The sequence below is a fragment of the Durio zibethinus genome, chromosome 17 (assembly GCF_047325235.1).
Source record: "Durio zibethinus cultivar Kanyao isolate XHJ-2024 chromosome 17, ASM4732523v1, whole genome shotgun sequence".
Taxonomy (NCBI): Eukaryota; Viridiplantae; Streptophyta; class Magnoliopsida; order Malvales; family Malvaceae; genus Durio; species Durio zibethinus.
Window position 1 is genome coordinate 13,744,431 of NC_143178.1, and position 19,366 is coordinate 13,763,796.

Sequence of the window (19,366 nt, forward strand, 5' to 3'; positions counted from 1 at the left end):
TAAAGGTTTTGATTTTTATATATCTTATATAAGATAATGCTAATGACATTAATTTTGTTTGATATATTCCAAAATTAATTTTAATTGATTTGAGCATCTTTTAATCATTTTAAAATTAATATATATATACATATTAAATATATATACATAGCTTGGTGAAGTATATAAACAAGCCATAGAGTAAAAAATCGGAAAGTGAATATTTTTTTAACACAAATGTAATTTAGGAATTGAGTATTACAATTAGAAAAAGAGAACATAAAATTATCCTATAATGATGGTAATTAAAGTTTTATTACCTTAAATATGAATTTAATTGAGAGTGATTTAAGGTAAATAATAATAAAAAATAAATTTAATTTTTTAAAAATAATTCAAATATAATCAATGCATTGAAATATTATATGAAATTAAATAAAATTAATTAAATGCAAAACACATGTCAATTGTTTATATAAGATTATAAATATTAAATATTATAATTAAAATCACAAATAATTATATAATAAAACTATCAAAAGCAAATATTTTTATTAATAAGGATTAAATTTTATAATATAAGATTATATATTTAAATCAGATTATAAAGATTAAATATTATAATATAATTATTTTTATTAATTATACATATTAAATATTATAATATAAATATTTTTGTAAATTGGCATTTAATTACACAAATTATAAAAAGTAGATATATGTATCAAACTTGCTTTGATACAAATGAACAATTTTGGAAATTTTTATTGCATTCTCAACAAAGTGCTTAATTTATCGAATATTGTTTTTTTTTTTTTTTTTTTGCATTTTAATCAATATTTTTTCATGTATATCAAACACTATAATAATATTATTTTTTAATATTTTAATTCTCTGCAATAACTTTTTCAACAATTATATTACGTTGTAGTGAGTCGATGATAAAGTACTAAATGCAACCTTATTGCGTTGAACCTTCCAAATCTCTATCCGAGGTTTGGCCCCTCCAGTTCGAAGAAATCTCTGATCACTGTTTAAACAAATATTAAAATATTAAAAAAATTATTTATAATCCTTTGAACATGTCTACTCAGAGGTTAATCACTGTCATTGAGAGGGAAACCAATCCTGCCAGCAGCTCGATTACTCCCATTGACAAATCAACTCGATTGCTCCTTCATAATCTTTGACGGCTCAATAAAAATGATTAATTAGAGATGCAGTTAATGAGAGTACAATAGCAGGCACAGACATACCCTAAAACTTAAACTTGAGGCTAAACTCTAAATTTAAAGTATCCTGTTTAGTTTTTTTTTTTTTTTAATTTTTTAGTTATAGCATTAATGGTATTCATTTCAATAATTCAGTTAACTTTGAATCAAATTATTTAAAATTGAACTAATTGAATTATATTATTTTATTTTTATTGATTGAATTAAATTTAGATATTTTTAAAATTTAATTTGATTAATTTTTAAATTAATTAAATAATAAAATATATTTAAATTAAATTAAGTTTTAAATTTAAAAATTTTTTATATTTGAAACAAATTAAATAAAATTATTAAAAAATTTTAAATATTAAAATACTAATTTAAAAATTCTCACAACTTATATTGTGAAATTTTCAATTTCATGTATATTTAATTTTATATGTGAGTTTCTATATTTTGATAAAAAATTTCAATTAATTTAATTTTTGAATTGAATTAGTCAAAAATTAAAAAAATTTAAAATTATTTTTGATAATCAATTGAAATTAATTAAAAATTTTAAATTATTTTTTATAATTAATTAAAATTAATTTGATAATTATTTAATTACTAATTAAATAAATTTGATCTATTAATTTTATTAAAGTCAAAATATTAACAGTCGTACGGTATTATAACCAATAACTTATACTATTATTTAGTTCTTTTATGATTGTATCGATTTGAATTCCACTAACTTGATTAACATTTTAAACCAAGTTTAAGAACAAAAAAAAAAAAAAAAAATTGGATTAAACATGAAGTCTAACTTGATACGGTATTGTATCGAGTAGGGAGTACACTGTAAACCCCGTTGGGAATTGGCCAAGCAAACAGGGCCTTATTGCTTATTGTAAAAAACACACTGACCCAACGGCTAAGACGCAAGATACAACTGTCAAACCCAAAACCTCGCCACCAAAATGCACCACCACCAACTGACCCTGCCACCTCCATTTACCCCTAATGCCACCGCAACAACCATCCTCTCAAAAGACCACACCAGAACCAGTCTTTACATAATCTTAGCCACCTCCTTCTTTTCCCTCCTCTTCATCCTCTCTCTCCCTTCCACTTCATCCACCTACTCTTCCCAATCCTTTATCAAAATCCGACGCGACCCCGCCCTTTTTCCCAATCGGCCCATCTCCCTGGCCGAGATCCCTTCCGGGCCTACCCCTCCCTCTATTGCTTACCTCATATCAGGATCCGTCGGCGACTCGGCTCGGATCCTCCGCCTCCTCTTCGCTTCCTATCACCCGAGAAATCATTACCTTCTTCACCTTGACCTGTCTGCTCCGCAGGCTGAACGTGACCGATTGGCCATCACAGTCCAATCAGTGCGCATTTTTAAAGCTGCCCAAAATGTCGACGTTATAGGGAAAGCTGATTATGCTTACCCAAGAGGATCCTCCACAATCTCTTCTACTCTTCACGGTGCCTCCATTTTGGTGCGATTGGCTTCAAATTGGGATTGGTTTATCTCTCTCAATGCCGGTGATTACCCGCTTGTTACACAAGATGGTAATAAAATTTTTTCTTTTGGGACCTAAGTGTTTGCGTTCTGTTTTATGTGGGTTTTCTTCTATGGCTATTTGTGGAATTTGCAGATCTTCTTCACATTTTGTCATACTTGCCAAAAGATCTCAACTTTGTGAATCACACCAGTTACATCGGCTGGAAAGAGTATGTTAACTTCATTTCAACTTTGCTAGTTTTTGCAAAATGGGAATTATGATACGAAACCCAAGTAATATTTTTGTTAGAATTGGTGTTACAGTTCAGTCTTCTTTGATTGGTTTTATATAGCAACTCTATAGCAGATGCAACAACCAACCCATACATAGCTTTATCTTAAGGATATGTATTATGTACTTTGAGATATATCTATCTTTTCTCAAAGAAATATATTGTTTTTTGGTTATTAAATTGATGTGTTTTAGTTTATGAATGTTGATTAGTTTTATGTGTTGGGGATTTACTTGTTATAGGTCCAAGAGATTGAAACCAATAATAGTTGATACAGGGCTTTATCTTTTGGAAAAGCGTGAGATATTTTATGCAACTCAGAAACGGGAATTGCCTAATGCTTTCAGGTTGTTTTTAGGTATGTGTTTATATCTGACTTCTTTCTTTATAGTTTTCTGATCTTCTACTTCTTCATTTTTTAATGTTGATCAAGGAAAACAGATGTTGCTAAATGTAGAAGCAAATGTGATATGCATTCGCATCATGCACATTAGTTGATATTAATAGACAATAAACAAAGAGAGCTTAGAGTTAAAGTAGTGGACCTGCAAATTAGAGGTGATCAAGAATGTGATTTGAATATATAGGTTTTAATCTTTGTGTGAGATCATAAAATTGCATAGTTAGGTTGAATGTGGCAATAATAGTACTTTTTCTTGATGGATTTAGAGGCACTAAGTGCATGATACTTTATATCCTCTACTAGAGGTGTTAGAAGGATACCATGTAACTCTCAAGGACCTATCAGAGTGAAGCCAACTTTTCCTCGTCTCTGTCTGGTGTTATAATTATCATCTAATTATGGTCTTGGAGGAGATGTAAAGAACCATCAAGTGTGAGCTGCTTGTTTTGGTTCTTACAATGTTGAGGAGTATAATTTTGCACTGCTGTTTTTAGTGAAGAGCAATCTGGTGAATAAGAGAGAGGATTTAAATTCAGAATATCAAGTTAGTTATGGATCCCACTAGGTAAGTTAATGGTGGTTTCTCATGGTATTGAGGATGCGTGCAGGAGTTAGACTTTCCATATGGAATGCATTTATCTTAGTACTGCTTTATAATGGGCTATAGTTTGGAGAAAAAAAGTTGGGTTGGGGGGAGGGGGGGTGTTAGAAAGAGCTATAGTAGGAAGCAACTTTGGTCCAGCTTAGCAATTTCTGTGGCATACATCCTATTTGAAAGAAACAGGAATTTTGTGGAATTAACCCGCTAAGAGAAAGTGTGAAAGAGGGAGAAGGCAAAGGAATTAAAAGGTAATGTGAATAATTTGGAGGCCTTTAATTTTGTTACTTAAAGATACCCTCCTTCCCATTTTATAAACTCAATTCTTTGGTTTGTGTAATGTATTATGACTGCTAAAGTAATATCACAGGCAACATTCTTGTTTATAAATCAAAAAGATTCTTCTATGCATATGCATTTAAATCATTGGTTTTTCTACACTTTTGTAGTGTGGCCTGAGCTAGGTGCATAAAGTAAAGGCAGTTTTGTTAGCAGAACTGTGAGGATGGATCCACTGGTAAATAGCATAATGTGCTATTCACCTACTAGTTCCATCATACATTTTCAAGTTTGTTAATTTCAATGCCCAATTGCAATTTTCTTCACTAAAAAGGAAAAAGAAAAAGGAAAAAAAGCACATTCCAGGCATTTGTTAGGCACAGGTTGTGATTGGAGTCAGTTACAGATACAAGCAATCTTTCAGCTCTAAAAGAAAGCCTGGCTATCATCTTGCCTTGTAACTCAACTGATAAAACTATTCATTTGCAAGACTATTGAAAAATGTTATGAGACTGTTTAGGAGATTACATAATGATGCATGTTTGTACGGCATTAATGGTAAAATAAGTTGGTTGTGCATCCCCCTTCCCTTTGGAAAGTGTCACTATTGATGAAATGCCCATGTAGAACTTATCTGCTAGGATCATTATTCTAGACTATTGCTACAGCATAAAATTCAACCATTTTGGCAAGTGCTATTTGGTTTTCATCATCTTTCAAGAGATGCCCAGTTGATTACTTTATAATGGCCTTGGAAACAACCAGTTAGCTCTAGTGAGATTACTTCCTTTGTTTTTATATAATTTTTCTAGTCATACAAGATAGTATGAGCCATTTTTTTGTTTATGTATGATGACCTTTGTGATAAATGATGGATTAGTGCGATGGCTAGGTGATCTCTTCATGTTGGTTTGGCATTACCCTTCCTTGTTATCTTGTAGCAATTATCTGCTTCTTTTGGACGATTAACAGAATTCAATTATCCAAAAAAAAAAAAAAAAGAAAGATAGTATGAGCCATTTTATTTGTTAAGAAATTTTTCTGCCTGCATAGCCAGGCAATATAAATGGAAATTGTGAATGTAGAACTAGAGATGTGGTCTTTTGCAGGTTCATCTTTTACAATGTTAAGCCGTAGTTTCATTGAGTTCTGCATCCTGGGTACAGACAATCTTCCAAGGACTTTGCTAATGTATTTTGCTAACACACCTTACTCATACACAAATTATTTCCCTACTGTCCTTTGTAACTCTGATCAGTTCAAGAACACAGTGATAAACCATAACCTCCAGTATATAGCCTTCAACAAATCCTCTACGAAGAAGTCTCCCCCAATGAATTCTGCTGAATTTTATGCTATGATTCAGAGTGGAGCTGCCTTTGCAACAGAGTTCCAGTTGGATGATCCAGTACTTGACCTTATTGACCAGGAAATTTTAAAACGCAGCCTGGGCAAAGTCATACCAGGCGGATGGTGCTTAGGTGAGCCAGGCAATGACACATGTTCAGTTTGGGGGGATGCTGAGATCTTGAGGCCTGGACCAGGGGCAAGAAGGCTCGAAAAACGAATTGTTGAATTACTTTCAGATAGTAGGTTTCAATCCCAGCAATGTCTAGAAGAATGATCTGAGTCAATTACCATGAACGAGATATATAAAATGGGAGAAGAAAGAACCAGCTGGTGATGAATCGTTTTTCCCTTATTCCAATACTCACTATGGAGTTAACCTTATCTTTTTCGGAGCACTCAAATTTTTATCAAGCGCCCAGTTGGTGCTAAGATTGTTGTAAAGTAACAATTCATTTATTGTACTTGACATTGGTTTATTAGCAGAATAGGTGTAATTTCCATGCATGTGACCAAATATATGGTCTGGAAATATTGAAATTTTTTCAATGCATACCACTCTTCTCTGATTATTACTAAAAATTTTCTAGTATTTTCTCTTGTTTTTATCTGAGGCATGGATAAGGTTCCTTTGTATTGGATTATTACGTTAATATGATACTAAAGGAAGCATTGGTATAGTAGTTATGGAAAATGGAGTTTTCCACCTGCTCAAGTCGAAGCGTATCTCATAACAACCAAGTTAGACAGGGTCCAAAGTTAAAAAGTCTCGTGACCATTCTCTTCTCCACTTGTTCAACTACAGCCAACTACTCCACACTGTAGGACCTTTTTTCCAACAAATCCATGCTTAAGATGAAAGATGATGCAGGGTAAAAGCCTCCAATACACAATAAAATTATATATGCAGTGCCATTTGGAATATTTCTGACATCCTGTTATCATTATTCTTCATAACATTGGGTGCATTTATATAGGTTTGCTTCCTGAGTTGACTGTAAAAAACTAGCAATTGCCAGAAGGAAACTTCCTCAAAGGTTGGCATGAGCCTCACGGCAAGACACTCACACTTATTCTTGAAGTTCAGATGTCAAAAGTAAAGTCTCAAAGAGATTGCAGATGACTGTTTGGGGCTTCAATAGCCACCAAAATATGTTTCAGATAAGAGGAAAGTTGCTCCTATGATAAGTTCAGAAAGACCAATGAGCAGTGGCAATGAAACACCAATACATTTTCTTCAACTGAAAAACAGTAAGATTGATAATAATCAACGTGCTGAATGGGCGGGCCTTACATTGAGGCTTGAGTGCCAGAAAAATAAACGATTAATGGAACATACCGGAATATAAATTCTTTTTAATTACTGATGTTTAACTGAAAATATTTGCGCCCATTTAAACTTTCAGTATCTGTACAAACAATCAGGAATCGCTGTTGGGAAGTCAAAATGGAAGTCAATGAAACAGTTTGCCTCTTCTTTTCAATCAAATGATAGAAATTTTCGGACAGGTGCAGATAATCAGATTATTATTTTTTTTTTAGCAAAACAGGTGGAGGGAAATCTATTACATTTTACCTATAAACTTCTGCACACCATTGTTGGTAGTGGGTTTTTTTTATTAAATGGAAATGTTAACTAATACACCAAAAACAGGATGACTATCTCCCATAACAATGTTAACACCAACAACTTCACCACCCCAAAATCTTCCAACAACTCCATAGCCTAATGCTTATCCTCTGTATTTAAGGAGCAAGTTTTATAACGTCTGGCATATTAATCAAAAAAGCCTTACTCCAGCTATTCATTAGAGAATAAAAAAAAAGACTCTCACACTACTAAATGTTCAAGCAACAATCTCTACTTTTCATTACAATGCAAATTGCAACAGTCTACATGGGGACATATTTGGCAGCAGGCGACCCAGTAGCAGCAACAGCAGAAGAACCCATCCTTGAGTTCTACATGCATGATATCCTTGGGGGAAGTAGTCCCACAGCAAGGCCAATAACTGGATTACTTGGAAACATCTAAAGTGGTCAGGTACCTTTTGCTAAACCAGTGGGATTCATCCCCCCACAAGGTGGAGTTGCAATCCCCAATGATAATGGTGCTATTCCCTCAGTCAATGGCATCAATGGTCTCCCATTGGGAACTGGCTTAGCTGGCACAGCTTTCGCCGGCAATCAAAACCAAAATGGTAAGCCTCAGATCCCTCTAGGACCAGATGGTTTGGGACTAGGCTTCGGAACAATCACAGTTATCGATGACATACTCACTGCCAACCCTGATTTGGGGTCACAGGCAATAGGGAAAGCTCAAGGAGTTTATGTGGCTAGCTCTGCAGATGGAACAACCCAAATGATGGCATTCACAGCCATGATTGAAGGCGGTGAATACAACGACAACCTCAACTTCTACGGAGTGTACAAGATTGGAAGCACCATGTCGCACATATCCGTCATTGGTGGAACAGGAAAGTTTAAGAATGCTTGTGGACTTGCTGAGGTTCGACCACTTATACCACCTGGTCAACATGTCACTGATGGTGCTGAGACATTGCTGAGGATCACCGTCCATCTCAAATATTAAAATATGCATGTTTTCTAGAAAATTATCTATCTGGTTGTGTGCAAAGTAAACATGGTTTTGCTTTCCAGCTTCAATCTTTCAATGTAACAATTACAAAGTTCAAAATATTTCACCTTTTTTTTTTTTTTTAATCGATCTCCCCTTCCATTCACATATATTATATAAAAATGGCAATGGCTAAATATTGAATTATAGAGCCCTTTGTTTCTCTGGTGTTTTTGGTGAACTTCCTTGTAAATGCAAAGCAAGCAGCCCATACGGTTGACATTTATTTACTTCTTATTAACTAAATTGGTTACTTTACAGATTGGGTCGCTGCTCAATCATAACATCAAGGATGTGCCATAATGGTTGGTCCAGACAAAGTCCCATGTAAATGTGATGACTGATGAACTGAGGACGAAAGGTTTCGCAAATTGTCTCTTAAAACTTAAAAGAAACCTATTTAAACCAAAACAAAATAAATAAAAAGCGTTGAAGAAAGTTAATTTAAAAAAAAAAAAATGACTTTAACGGTTTTTGTAACCAAAATCAAATAATTATGTTCGTTAGTGAATTACTCATCCAATGAATTAATTTTAATGCAGAATATAATCGATTACTGAATTTTATTATATTTTTGAGATTTATCGGTTAAAACCCTTTACACATCAATCATATAAGCGGTGGTGCAAATAAAATCTTGAGAAAAATGACCTTGAAATATCAATTTCTCACCTTTTTCCAATCCCGTGTTATAACACAGACAAGTCCATTCTCCTTGGTTTTCATTCTAAGCAGAGATGGTTTAATACATTACCTACTCCACCATAAGTAGAACGTTTTTGCTGAGATTTTGAGCTTCAGTTTGATATCTCTTTAAAGCTCAGTTTGTTACAATTGACGCTTATGATATACTTCTTATAATATTTATCTCTTTCATGGTAAAAAAAAGTGAAAAAGTCAGTTACTTTTGGTGGATGCACGTGACATTGAACGAGACCAATACGTAGCTGGTTATGATAAAGCAATTAGCTAAGCAATTACCTAGATAATTTATATTTTTTATCTTATAAAAAATAAATTTAAATAAAAATAAAAAATATTTTTTATTCAAAATTTGGAAAGATTTAATATTATTCAAATTTTCAAAGTCAAAATAGAATAGAAAGACAATCTTTTTAAATTAATATAAACTTAAATTTGTTTTGATTAGTAAATTTGATTTGCTGTACAATCTTTCTAACTAATTTGAAACCATACACATTTTTCTTTTTTCTCCATTAGTTTAAAGATAATATTTTATTTGTAAGATATTTCAAAAGTAAATAATAATTTTTAATCATTTTTATATTCATATATCTTTATAGAATCAATTTTAATGCTTGGTAGCTAGGTAGAACCTTAAATCAGGTTTACTATTGAAAATTGTTAGAGAATAGATTTTTTATTTTCCTAAGTTTTTAGTTCTTACTAATATTTTCTATTTATTTTAAACTCAAAATGGAACATATTATTTGCTTTAAAATGGTTAAAATACTATTAAATTCTATCACTTTATTTAAATAAACTCTTATATTTTTATTATACTCAAATGAGAAATAATTTTTTAATTTGTATTTAAGTAAGTTTTTGTTTTTAACAAAATATTGATTTATCTTAAGAATTTTTTTGAGTACAAATTAAACACTAATGGTTTATTGGAATACAACTTAAAATATAAAGATTTTATTTGGGTGTAATAAAAATATGGGAGTTTATTTAAATAAAATGATAAAGTTTAGAGATTTTATTATTATTTTAACGATAAAATAAGCTCTCCCTGTGTCTTTAATTCTTGAACATGAATTAATACAAAACTAAAGTATATTAATTTTACACTAAGAAAAATTTAATCTCATGCACTATAATAAACTTACTAAAGATTAAATTACTTAGAGAATATTAGCCTCAAAGATTGATGCACATTGTTAATTAATAAAATATTCATATCCAATAAATATACAACTATAATATTATCTTGCAAGGAATTCAAAAAATTAATTAATTACATTAACAAACACCTTAACTCTATCAAATATGGAAGGTGCAATATTAAGATGAAATTATGATTTTATGAGGTTTAATTTAACAAAAATATTGAGGTTACACCAAAATATAATATTTCAAAAGTCGTCATGGATGTTATATTTATACAATTGTTACATGTACTTAAATTAATATTTTGTCATCATGTAAGATGTGCATTTAATTATCTTTTTGTTTAACACAATTGTCATAAAAATAATAATAGAAAGAATATTTAACTAAAACAGTGATTATTCACTTAAAATATGAGGTATCTAATATTCATGCATGTTGTTGATTTTTACCTTTTTAAAATAATATTAACCTATTTTTAAATATTTTATTGTTTTCTGATATAATAGATTTGTATAAGAATGCAACGTAATATTAAGATTAAATAATATTTAAAATAAATTCTTTTGTTATATTAAAAAAATTAAACAATAATTTGAATATATATGTCAAATGATTTTTTAAATTGTTATTTTAAAGCATTTTTAATTATAATTTCTAAATTATTAATTTAATTATATTCAAATTTCATAAATATTTTAATGTCCCATGCATCGCATATGAATGCCTATGTTAACAGCCTATCTTGATGTCTGTAAGATAATTTTTAAATTTATATTATTCAAGACATTTTTCAAAGTAAAACGTTAAATTTAATAATTAAGTAGATATTGTAAGAAAAAAAATTTAAATTTACGACATATATAGGGTATATATATATATATTTATATATATAAAGGATATATATATACATATATATATATATAAATATATAAGCAACATATAAATCGTATTCAGGATTTTTAAATTTGTAGTTAAAATGTTATTATCAGAAAATGAAATATTATCGATAAAAAATTTCGACAGTAATATTTCATTTTTCATCAATAATAATATTATCTATGGATTTATCGAAAAAAAATTTTGTTGGTGTTATCATGATCGATAATATAATTCTATCGATATTATAAAATTTCATCAATAAATTAGTATCAAAATTTTTATTTACTAACATAATTTTTTGTTGGTAATAATATTTTTTCTATCAATATATTAAGTTAATAAATTTTTTTCAAAATTAATTTATAATTTTGCCAAAAATTCCTTTGATTATAGTTAAAATTTCGATGGTAATAGTTAATATTTCCGTTAGTAATACTTTTTTAAATAATATTTAATTATATTTTATTTATAATTTTTGTCATTTTATTCTAATTTTTAAATTTGTTTTTAAAATAATTAAATGAATATTAAGATATATAGGGTATATATGTTTATATATATATAAACAACATATAAATCGTATTCAGGATTTTTTAATTTGTAGTTAAAATGTTATTATCAGAAAATGAAATATTATCGATAAAATATTTCGTCAGTAATATTTCATTTTTCATCAATAATAATATTATCAATGGATTTATCGATAAAAAAATTTTGTTGGTGTTATCATGATCGATAATATAATTCTATCGATATTTTAAAATTTCAACTGTAAATTAGTAACCTAATTTTTATTTACTAACATAATTTTTTGTTGGTAATAATTTTTTTTCCATTGGTATATTAAGTTAATAATTTTTTTTCAAAATTAATTTATAATTTTGCAAAAAAATCCTTTGATAATAGTTAAAATTTCAATGGTAATAGTTAATATTTCCGTTAGTAATACTTTTTTAAATAATATTTAATTATATTTTATTTATAATTTTTGTCATTTTATTCTAATTTTTAAATTTGTTTTTAAGATAATTAAATGAATATTAAGATATACATAAATAGAAAAAAATTAATAAACAACATTCACTATTTCATTTATAAAAGAATATAATAATATTTTACAAAATTATTTATGAATTCTAATTAACCAAAAAAACAAAAAATACAATATATACGTTAAAAATCTCATTCAAGCATCTGGTAATACATACAGACATATGTCTTGATCTTGATCTTGATCTTTTGTCATGAAGTTGTTCAAACACTGGAGAAAAGAAACAAAATATTATTAGTAGAAAACAACTTGGGGAATATAAATAAGTGCAACTAGTAAAGAGCCATTAGGAGTTGAACAAGCCATTTGCGCAGAACACGTTCAGATGCAATAATTTTCAGAGTTATAATTGTTTAATGAAAGTAAGTTATCCAAGTTATGAAAACTTACATTAAACTTCACCATGAAAGAGAATGGGAACAGATTGGCAAAAAAATTGAAGGATTAAATTGAAAAGTATGGAATAAACAAAACCTCTTTTGAGAAAAGCATGCCATTTGTCTTCTTTATGGCTTCAACCTTGTTTTATAAGGAAAATCTTATTATGATTGGCTAAGGTCTTGCAAGGCTCTTCAAGTTACAAAAATAAATGTACTATCTCATAAATATCATATTAAAAAGAAAGTAAACTTACTGTCTCCTTCACAATAACCTATAATAATGCAAACATAGCAACCTTGTAAACAAAGACATATGTGAACCCATGTTAGGCTATAGAACACCAATAAGGTTATGATATATTAACATCATGAAAATTAAAGCATATAATCAAAAGGTATATAAAAACTATTTAAGGGCAATGGATCTAAAGCCTACAATTTCATCCTTAAAAACGCAATTTTCATACAAAGTTATTATATCAATAGCTTAGATAAAATACAATTATGAAATCTCAACCATTCACAATGGACCAGTCTATCTAACCATTCACATTATGAAGATGCTGTTATCTTCTAATATTGACTATAACAAGGCTGCCCAAGCCCTTATCTACTTGTAGTCATTTAATCATATGACTATAACAGGTTGCCTAAACCTAGATTGCCTATACATTTGGGAGATTTTTGTATGTTTGGTAGTGTTATGTGGAGAGAAATTAACTAAGTTTGAGTGTTGAATGTGTGGTGTATTCCTAGGGAGTTTTCTAAAGTTATTGTCTTCCTTAATTTCAGTTTTTATAATTCACCTACATTCCTTTTGTTTTCACCTACATCACAATCATAAACAAAACAACTGAGAAAACCATTGACTAACCAGAAAATAATACCAAATTGAAATACAAAAAAGACTTACATATCACCAAAAAACATATGCTAGACTTGATGGCAATGTTCCAAAGAAAAATAGATTGAACAAGAACTATATATAAAGTTTTAACTTCTGAATCTCCGTTAATAGAATCATAAACTTAACATGAATTCTACTTTCCAAAACTTTCTAATCAGAATCTTCACATATATGGAGATTTAAGAATAATGCTTATCAGTAGATATGTTTGGTCTATTATCTCAACAATAAACATACTAGGAAATCTATTTCCATATACCATAGCACGATGAACTGTATTATTTAGGTAGCAGTTTAACAGGAAAAAAAAAAAAATGAAGAAATCAAATAATAATAAAAAACATATAATATTTCTAATGATTTCTTCTATTCATTAAAAGAATATATATATATATAACACCAAAAAGTTTCAAAAGTAATCAACTCATAACAACCACTTTGACTTGAAAAATAGCTCATACGAATCATTGATAAGATTCACAAATTAATTCTTGAAATTAAAATTACTTTGAAATCAAATGGAAAACATATGATCTATAATTACCATAGCCAGCTGAACCAGCCACAAAAATAGGCCATCTTATTCCAAGTTGCTCATCATCTATATCTTGTGGTTTAATTTTTTCTAACATAACAAATCATGAGTTTCATCCAAGAAAAGGCCCAAAAAATTAAAAACATAGCCTCAATCAAACTCAAACACTAAATTAAGATCAAGCACAACCACGTAATTGCAGATTAAACATTTCTATTTAATTTCAAATTACCTCTTTTTTGTTGAAATATTTGAAAAAACTGAAACATTCGTAAAAACTGTACCGCGCTGTTGCAAATACTATGAAAGTAAGATTGTAAGAGCCATCTTGCAAAACTTGGTGTTGGTTGCACTGCTGCTACAGCTTAGGGTACAAAAGACGAGGACATGGTGGTTAAGGGCTTGAAACGCTCGATTTCTAGAGTGAGAAAGGGAGATGTGATTAAAGCTTTTGATCGGATTTTTGGAGAGAAGAAGGAAGATGATAGAGGAGGACAAGAAAAGAAGCTGTGCTCGATGCTGGGTGCTGAAGGAAGCAGCAATAGTGGCTAGAACTTGGAAGTAGGGTTTCGGCCTTTTAGAAAGAAGGAGAAAGGTGTGCCGCTCAGAGCAAGAGGAAGAGTAAGGAAAATGAGCAGACTAGGAGAGGCTGATAGGAGCTGGACGGCAAACAGAGCAGCTACAAGCGATGGCTGGAACTTACAGGTGAGGTTTCGGGGTCGGAAGAAAGAAGATAATGGCGTCGCCGGTGAGAGAAGAAAGAAGAGGGGAAGAAATAGAATTAGTATTAGGGTACTTAAAATCTTTAATTTATTTTTTAAAATATCGACCGAATAATTCGGCGGTACATTTTTGTGCCGATAGATTATATCAATTGATATATTATCGATGGATTATTTCGTTGGTGATTTTTGCGTTAATTTTTTACAATTTTATCGAATTTTTATCTATAAAATATCAAAAAAAATTGTCCTCCTCGGTAAATTTGGTTAATATTTTATTGTAATTTCATCGATGAATATCATATTAATTTATATTAAAATCCGTCATTATTTACAAATGAAAAAAATTTTGCCTATAAAAATCCGTTAGTGATATCTTAATTTCTAATAATATCTGATTTTTTTTTTATAAATTTACAATTTTTTTCTTAAATATATATAAACATTTATACAAAATTTTAATAATAGAAAAAAATAACTAATGCATTACACATGGTCAAAGTCAATTGCATTATAAGATTAATTCGTTTCAACTTTCAAGTTTTCTTATTAAAGTTGAGCTCAGGTTTTCATAAGCATAAATGCAACTTTCACATGTGATAACTAGAAGATCATAATTAAATAATCTAAGTAACATACTTGTTTAAGCATCCATTGCTAAATGTGAAAGTAAGTTAAAATTCCATACAAGTAATGTCTTTTTTTTGGCTCTATTTTTTATTTATCACTCTCATTGGGTAAAGACATTAGAAGTAAAAGTGAAGAGAGAGCCTATCCACTTATTGATAATAAAACTTTAATAATCTCATCGTAAAAGGCTTATTGGGTTAAAGCCTACACTAACTATCAAACTATCTTAACCTAATAAAATGTGCAAAACTCATAGTATAACATATCACAATATCTTTCATATTTTGTATTATGACTAAATTATCAATTTGTTTTATTAAATCATAAATCACCAATAAATTTAACTTACATAGTGGAAAATTCTAATAGTCTCCCACTTGGCAATATTAATTGGAATTGTTATACATGAGTTCTAATTGATTAACTTTATTTTTGTTATGGCCACAATTTTGAAAATAATTTAGTATTAATAAACTTCTTAGTGATCATGTCCAATATGACCATCAAGCATTGAATCATAGTAGTCATTGTATCCCTTACTAACATAAGACTTATCCACAATTATAAGTATGAGTGACTTTATTCACAATGAATCTTAACTTGATTATATAGTAAGAAAATAATACCAAATGTGATCTCAATATGCTATTTTTATTGTTGGTGCTCTTGTTGATTTATCTAAATTTGCTTAGAAAACTATGATATCTAAATGTGCTAGTATGCCTCTTGCTTATCTTTGAGGTTACTTATTGATATCATTTTATAAGACATACCTAATTGATATCAAAGTCACATTTAAGACAAACACCAAATCTTAAGATTTTACGATGCATTTAATAAATTTCAAATATGCATACGTACAAGTACAAATTAACAATATAATTGAATAGGATATAAACCACTGATGATCATCCCCTTGGACATTGATTGAGATTAAACTTGTCATCTTTCACTAAAAGTGCATTTCCACTTTTATAATTTTACATATTAAATCTATTTAATGCATGGTCAATATAATATCTTAGAGAAAGTTTGAATAAATTTCAAGATCTATTCCTCTTAATCTCGATCCTAAGAATAAGTAAGGCATCATTAGGAAGGCATCCCTAGGATCTTTCATATAGAAAGTTTTAAACAACAACTACTTAGTCTCATACAATAGCTCGACACCATTACAGCTAGAAAGATATCATCCACATGTAACACAAAAAATAAATATTTACTCCACTGATGTCAAGGTATCTACACTAGCCAACTTTATTCTCCTCCAAACCTACGGAAGTAACTACTTTTTCAAAATTCAAGTACCACTACAAATAAGCTTGCTTAAGGCCATAGATAAACTTTTTAAGTTGACACATAAAATATTCTTTTCATAGCTCTTGAAATCCCTTAGAATGAACCATATAAACTTCCTCTTTAAAATTACCATTCCAGAATGTTGTCTTTACATCTATCTAATAAAGTTTCAAATCAAGGTAAGCCACTAAAGGCATAATGATTCTAAAAAATCCTTGTAAGACATTAGTGAAAATGTTTCATTCTAATCTATATAGCTTTTTTTTAGTAAATCCTTTAGCCACTTAACAAGCCTTACACCTTTCAATCTTTCTTTTTGAATATTTTGGTCTTATAAACCATTTGCAACCAAGTGATCTACATCCTTCAAGAAGTTTAACAAGTTCCAAAACACTATTTTGTTTCATGGAGCTTAACCCATATTTCATTACATCAAACCACATACTAGATTAGGGATTACTAACAACATAAATGAAAGTTACATGATCCACCATTTAAATAAAGTGATAAAGATTCTTTCCAATAAAAACAATAGATTCATCTGAAACAACATACTACTTTTGCTTGGTAAATCTCTCAAAGGTATTTCAACCTTATTATTCTGAATTAGAGATATATCAACATCAGTAAGAACAAGATTTAAGGGATTTGCATCTTGTTCCCTGTAATATACTTTCTTAACAACCATAAGCATTACACTATCTTGTAAAATAATAAAGGAATAATAACATGTTTGATAGGCTTACTATCATTAACAACCTTTATCTCATCTCTATTAGTACTCTAGAAACTTTACCACTTATAGTTGTATAGCTTTAGTTTAATGTGTAGGACAAAGAAGTCTATACCATTGATTAAAATGTCCGTATACCTTATATAAGAACATCAAATAGTCCTAGGTTCAAATTTTCTTTTAGAAAGGTTATTGAATTTAACCTTAATAGGACAATCTTAAACTTAAAAATGGTTCAAGCTAGGTTTCCTATCAATTTACAAATCAAAATTATTTTACGTATAGATTTACTAAGAACCCTGTTACGAATGTATGAAGTACTTTTAATGACTTTACCCCAAAGATACTTAAGAAAATTAATCCTACTTATCATGCTACTAGTTATATCCTTAACGGTGAAATTTTACTTTTTAACCATCATTTTTGTTCAAGACTACTAACATGGTATATTGGGCAATAATCTTGCACTTTTGCAAGTTTTTGGAAAATGATCCTATATTTTGTGTAGTTGTACCATGTTTTCCATAATACTTACCACCTCGATTAGACTTAACAATTTTGATGAGCATCCCTAATTGTTTCTCTATTTTATTTTGGTTTTAAAATCTTTGAATTTCTTAAAAAATCAAAAATTTCATTAATTAAGTAAAGATAATTAAAGCAAAAGAAATCATCAATAAAAGTAATGATAAACTTTTTACAACATAAGGTAGATGTCAGAAGTCCATTAATATCAATATGCAAAACCTCAAAAAGTCAAACCTTTGAGTTATCCTTTTTTCTTAGTCTCAACTATTTTTATGTTTATGGAATCAACATAAGTATTGAAGTCTATAATGTCAAGAAAAGGTAAATTTTTTTTCTTTTAACTTTTCAACTTTCTAATTTGAAATGTGACCTAATCTTTTGTGCCATAACAAAAAGATTTTTCTTTAACGAAAAACCTTTTAGATATAATGTTTTCAATATTCATGCAACAATATTCATTATTAAAAGCCAAGTAAAATCTATATAAATTATCAAGAAGCTTAAACTCTCATAAGCAAGTTGACTTTTCCATTTCTAAGACCAAAACAATAACCAAGTTTATTTATACTAAAAGTTGAAATCAAATTTATTTATCAAATATGTTCCTAGCTAACGGAAGGCTATTAGATCAAATGACAAAGACATTTTGAGAAAAAGTTGGTTTTTCCTGATTGAAATGAAAATTAGATTCATGGAAGAGGAAGAAGGTCTCCCATTACTTAACTGAAAAGATATGTGGCCATAAAATAAGGATTAAGTGGAATGAAATTGATTGAGTGGTAAAGTTGTAGAAAAACCTATTTCTTCCATATTTTAGACCTTAACTCTAGCTTAAAAAGCTAATACATAAAAAAACATTTTCTAAAAAAAGTTGAAACTAGACTCTAAATTTAAAGCAATTATTCCTACAAAAATGACACCTACTTAAGCATTCTAAGCATGGCTTCCTTTCATTTGGCTTTTATTTGTTTATGAATCCTTACAATGCAATAGTAACATGAACAATCACATTGTAAACAAGCCAACACAAATTAAGTGAGGCATTAACAAAATAGGATACAAAACAAATGAGAGCTAGTGAATTATCTTTCTATTTATTTTATTTTTTTAACCAATATTTATATTAAGGCAATCATGTTTCATGTCTTTTAGGAGATACACATAAAACTAATATGAGAATATCATAGTTTTCAAAAAGCCTATCCCTTTTTGACAAATAAACCTTTTAGATTGATGTATCATTAATCAAGATGCTTTATTTCCTATTCTAGATCAATTAATGAAAAATTTTCCAAAAATGGGAAACTTAGAATTCCCTAGATTATTGATTTGCATACTTAATCAAATGTATGCAATAGATCACTTCAATTGAGATATAAAACCTAGATATATCTCATTAGGTACTGCAATAGATCACTTCTGTTGAGATATGAAACCTAGATATATTTCATTAGGTATTGCAAGCAGTGAAAGTTGCATTAAGACTTAAGGTATTGCACTTAATAAAATCGATTTTGACTAATTTATTTTATTATGCACATAAACACAAGCAAAGAGTATACAAATATGACAATCAATTCATCAAAAGTATGTACTGCT

At 29.2% G+C, this 19,366-nt stretch overlaps 1 protein-coding gene, 1 long non-coding RNA gene, 1 other non-coding gene and 1 pseudogene across 5 annotated transcripts; 3 read left to right on the forward strand and 1 right to left on the reverse strand.

The window, feature by feature from the left end:
* Window positions 1-1,944: 1,944 nt before the first annotated feature.
* LOC111282196 (beta-glucuronosyltransferase GlcAT14A-like) lies at window positions 1,945-6,200 on the forward strand. Its single transcript, XM_022870191.2, has 4 exons — window positions 1,945-2,756; window positions 2,843-2,918; window positions 3,224-3,339; window positions 5,371-6,200. The coding sequence occupies exons 1-4, from the start codon at window positions 2,156-2,158 to the stop codon at window positions 5,883-5,885; spliced, it is 1,308 nt and encodes a 435-aa protein (XP_022725926.1). The 5' UTR covers window positions 1,945-2,155; the 3' UTR covers window positions 5,886-6,200.
* On the forward strand, window positions 4,395-4,546 carry LOC149514040 (small nucleolar RNA snoR143). The gene has a single exon (XR_016329436.1). It is a non-coding gene; the product is annotated as a small nucleolar RNA snoR143 (small nucleolar RNA).
* Window positions 6,201-7,248: 1,048 nt separating the features above from the next.
* On the forward strand, window positions 7,249-8,919 carry LOC111288871 (dirigent protein 16-like; annotated as a pseudogene).
* A 3,129-nt stretch (window positions 8,920-12,048) lies between these two features.
* Window positions 12,049-14,838, reverse strand: LOC149514041 (uncharacterized). Of its 3 annotated transcripts, none has more exons than XR_016329222.1 (2): window positions 14,088-14,838; window positions 12,049-12,243 (listed from the first exon to the last, which is right to left on the reverse strand). It is a non-coding gene; the product is annotated as an uncharacterized LOC149514041 (long non-coding RNA). The 3 variants fall into 3 exon arrangements; XR_016329223.1 differs by having other exon boundaries at window positions 12,049-12,709; XR_016329224.1 differs by having other exon boundaries at window positions 12,668-14,838.
* Window positions 14,839-19,366: the final 4,528 nt, after the last annotated feature.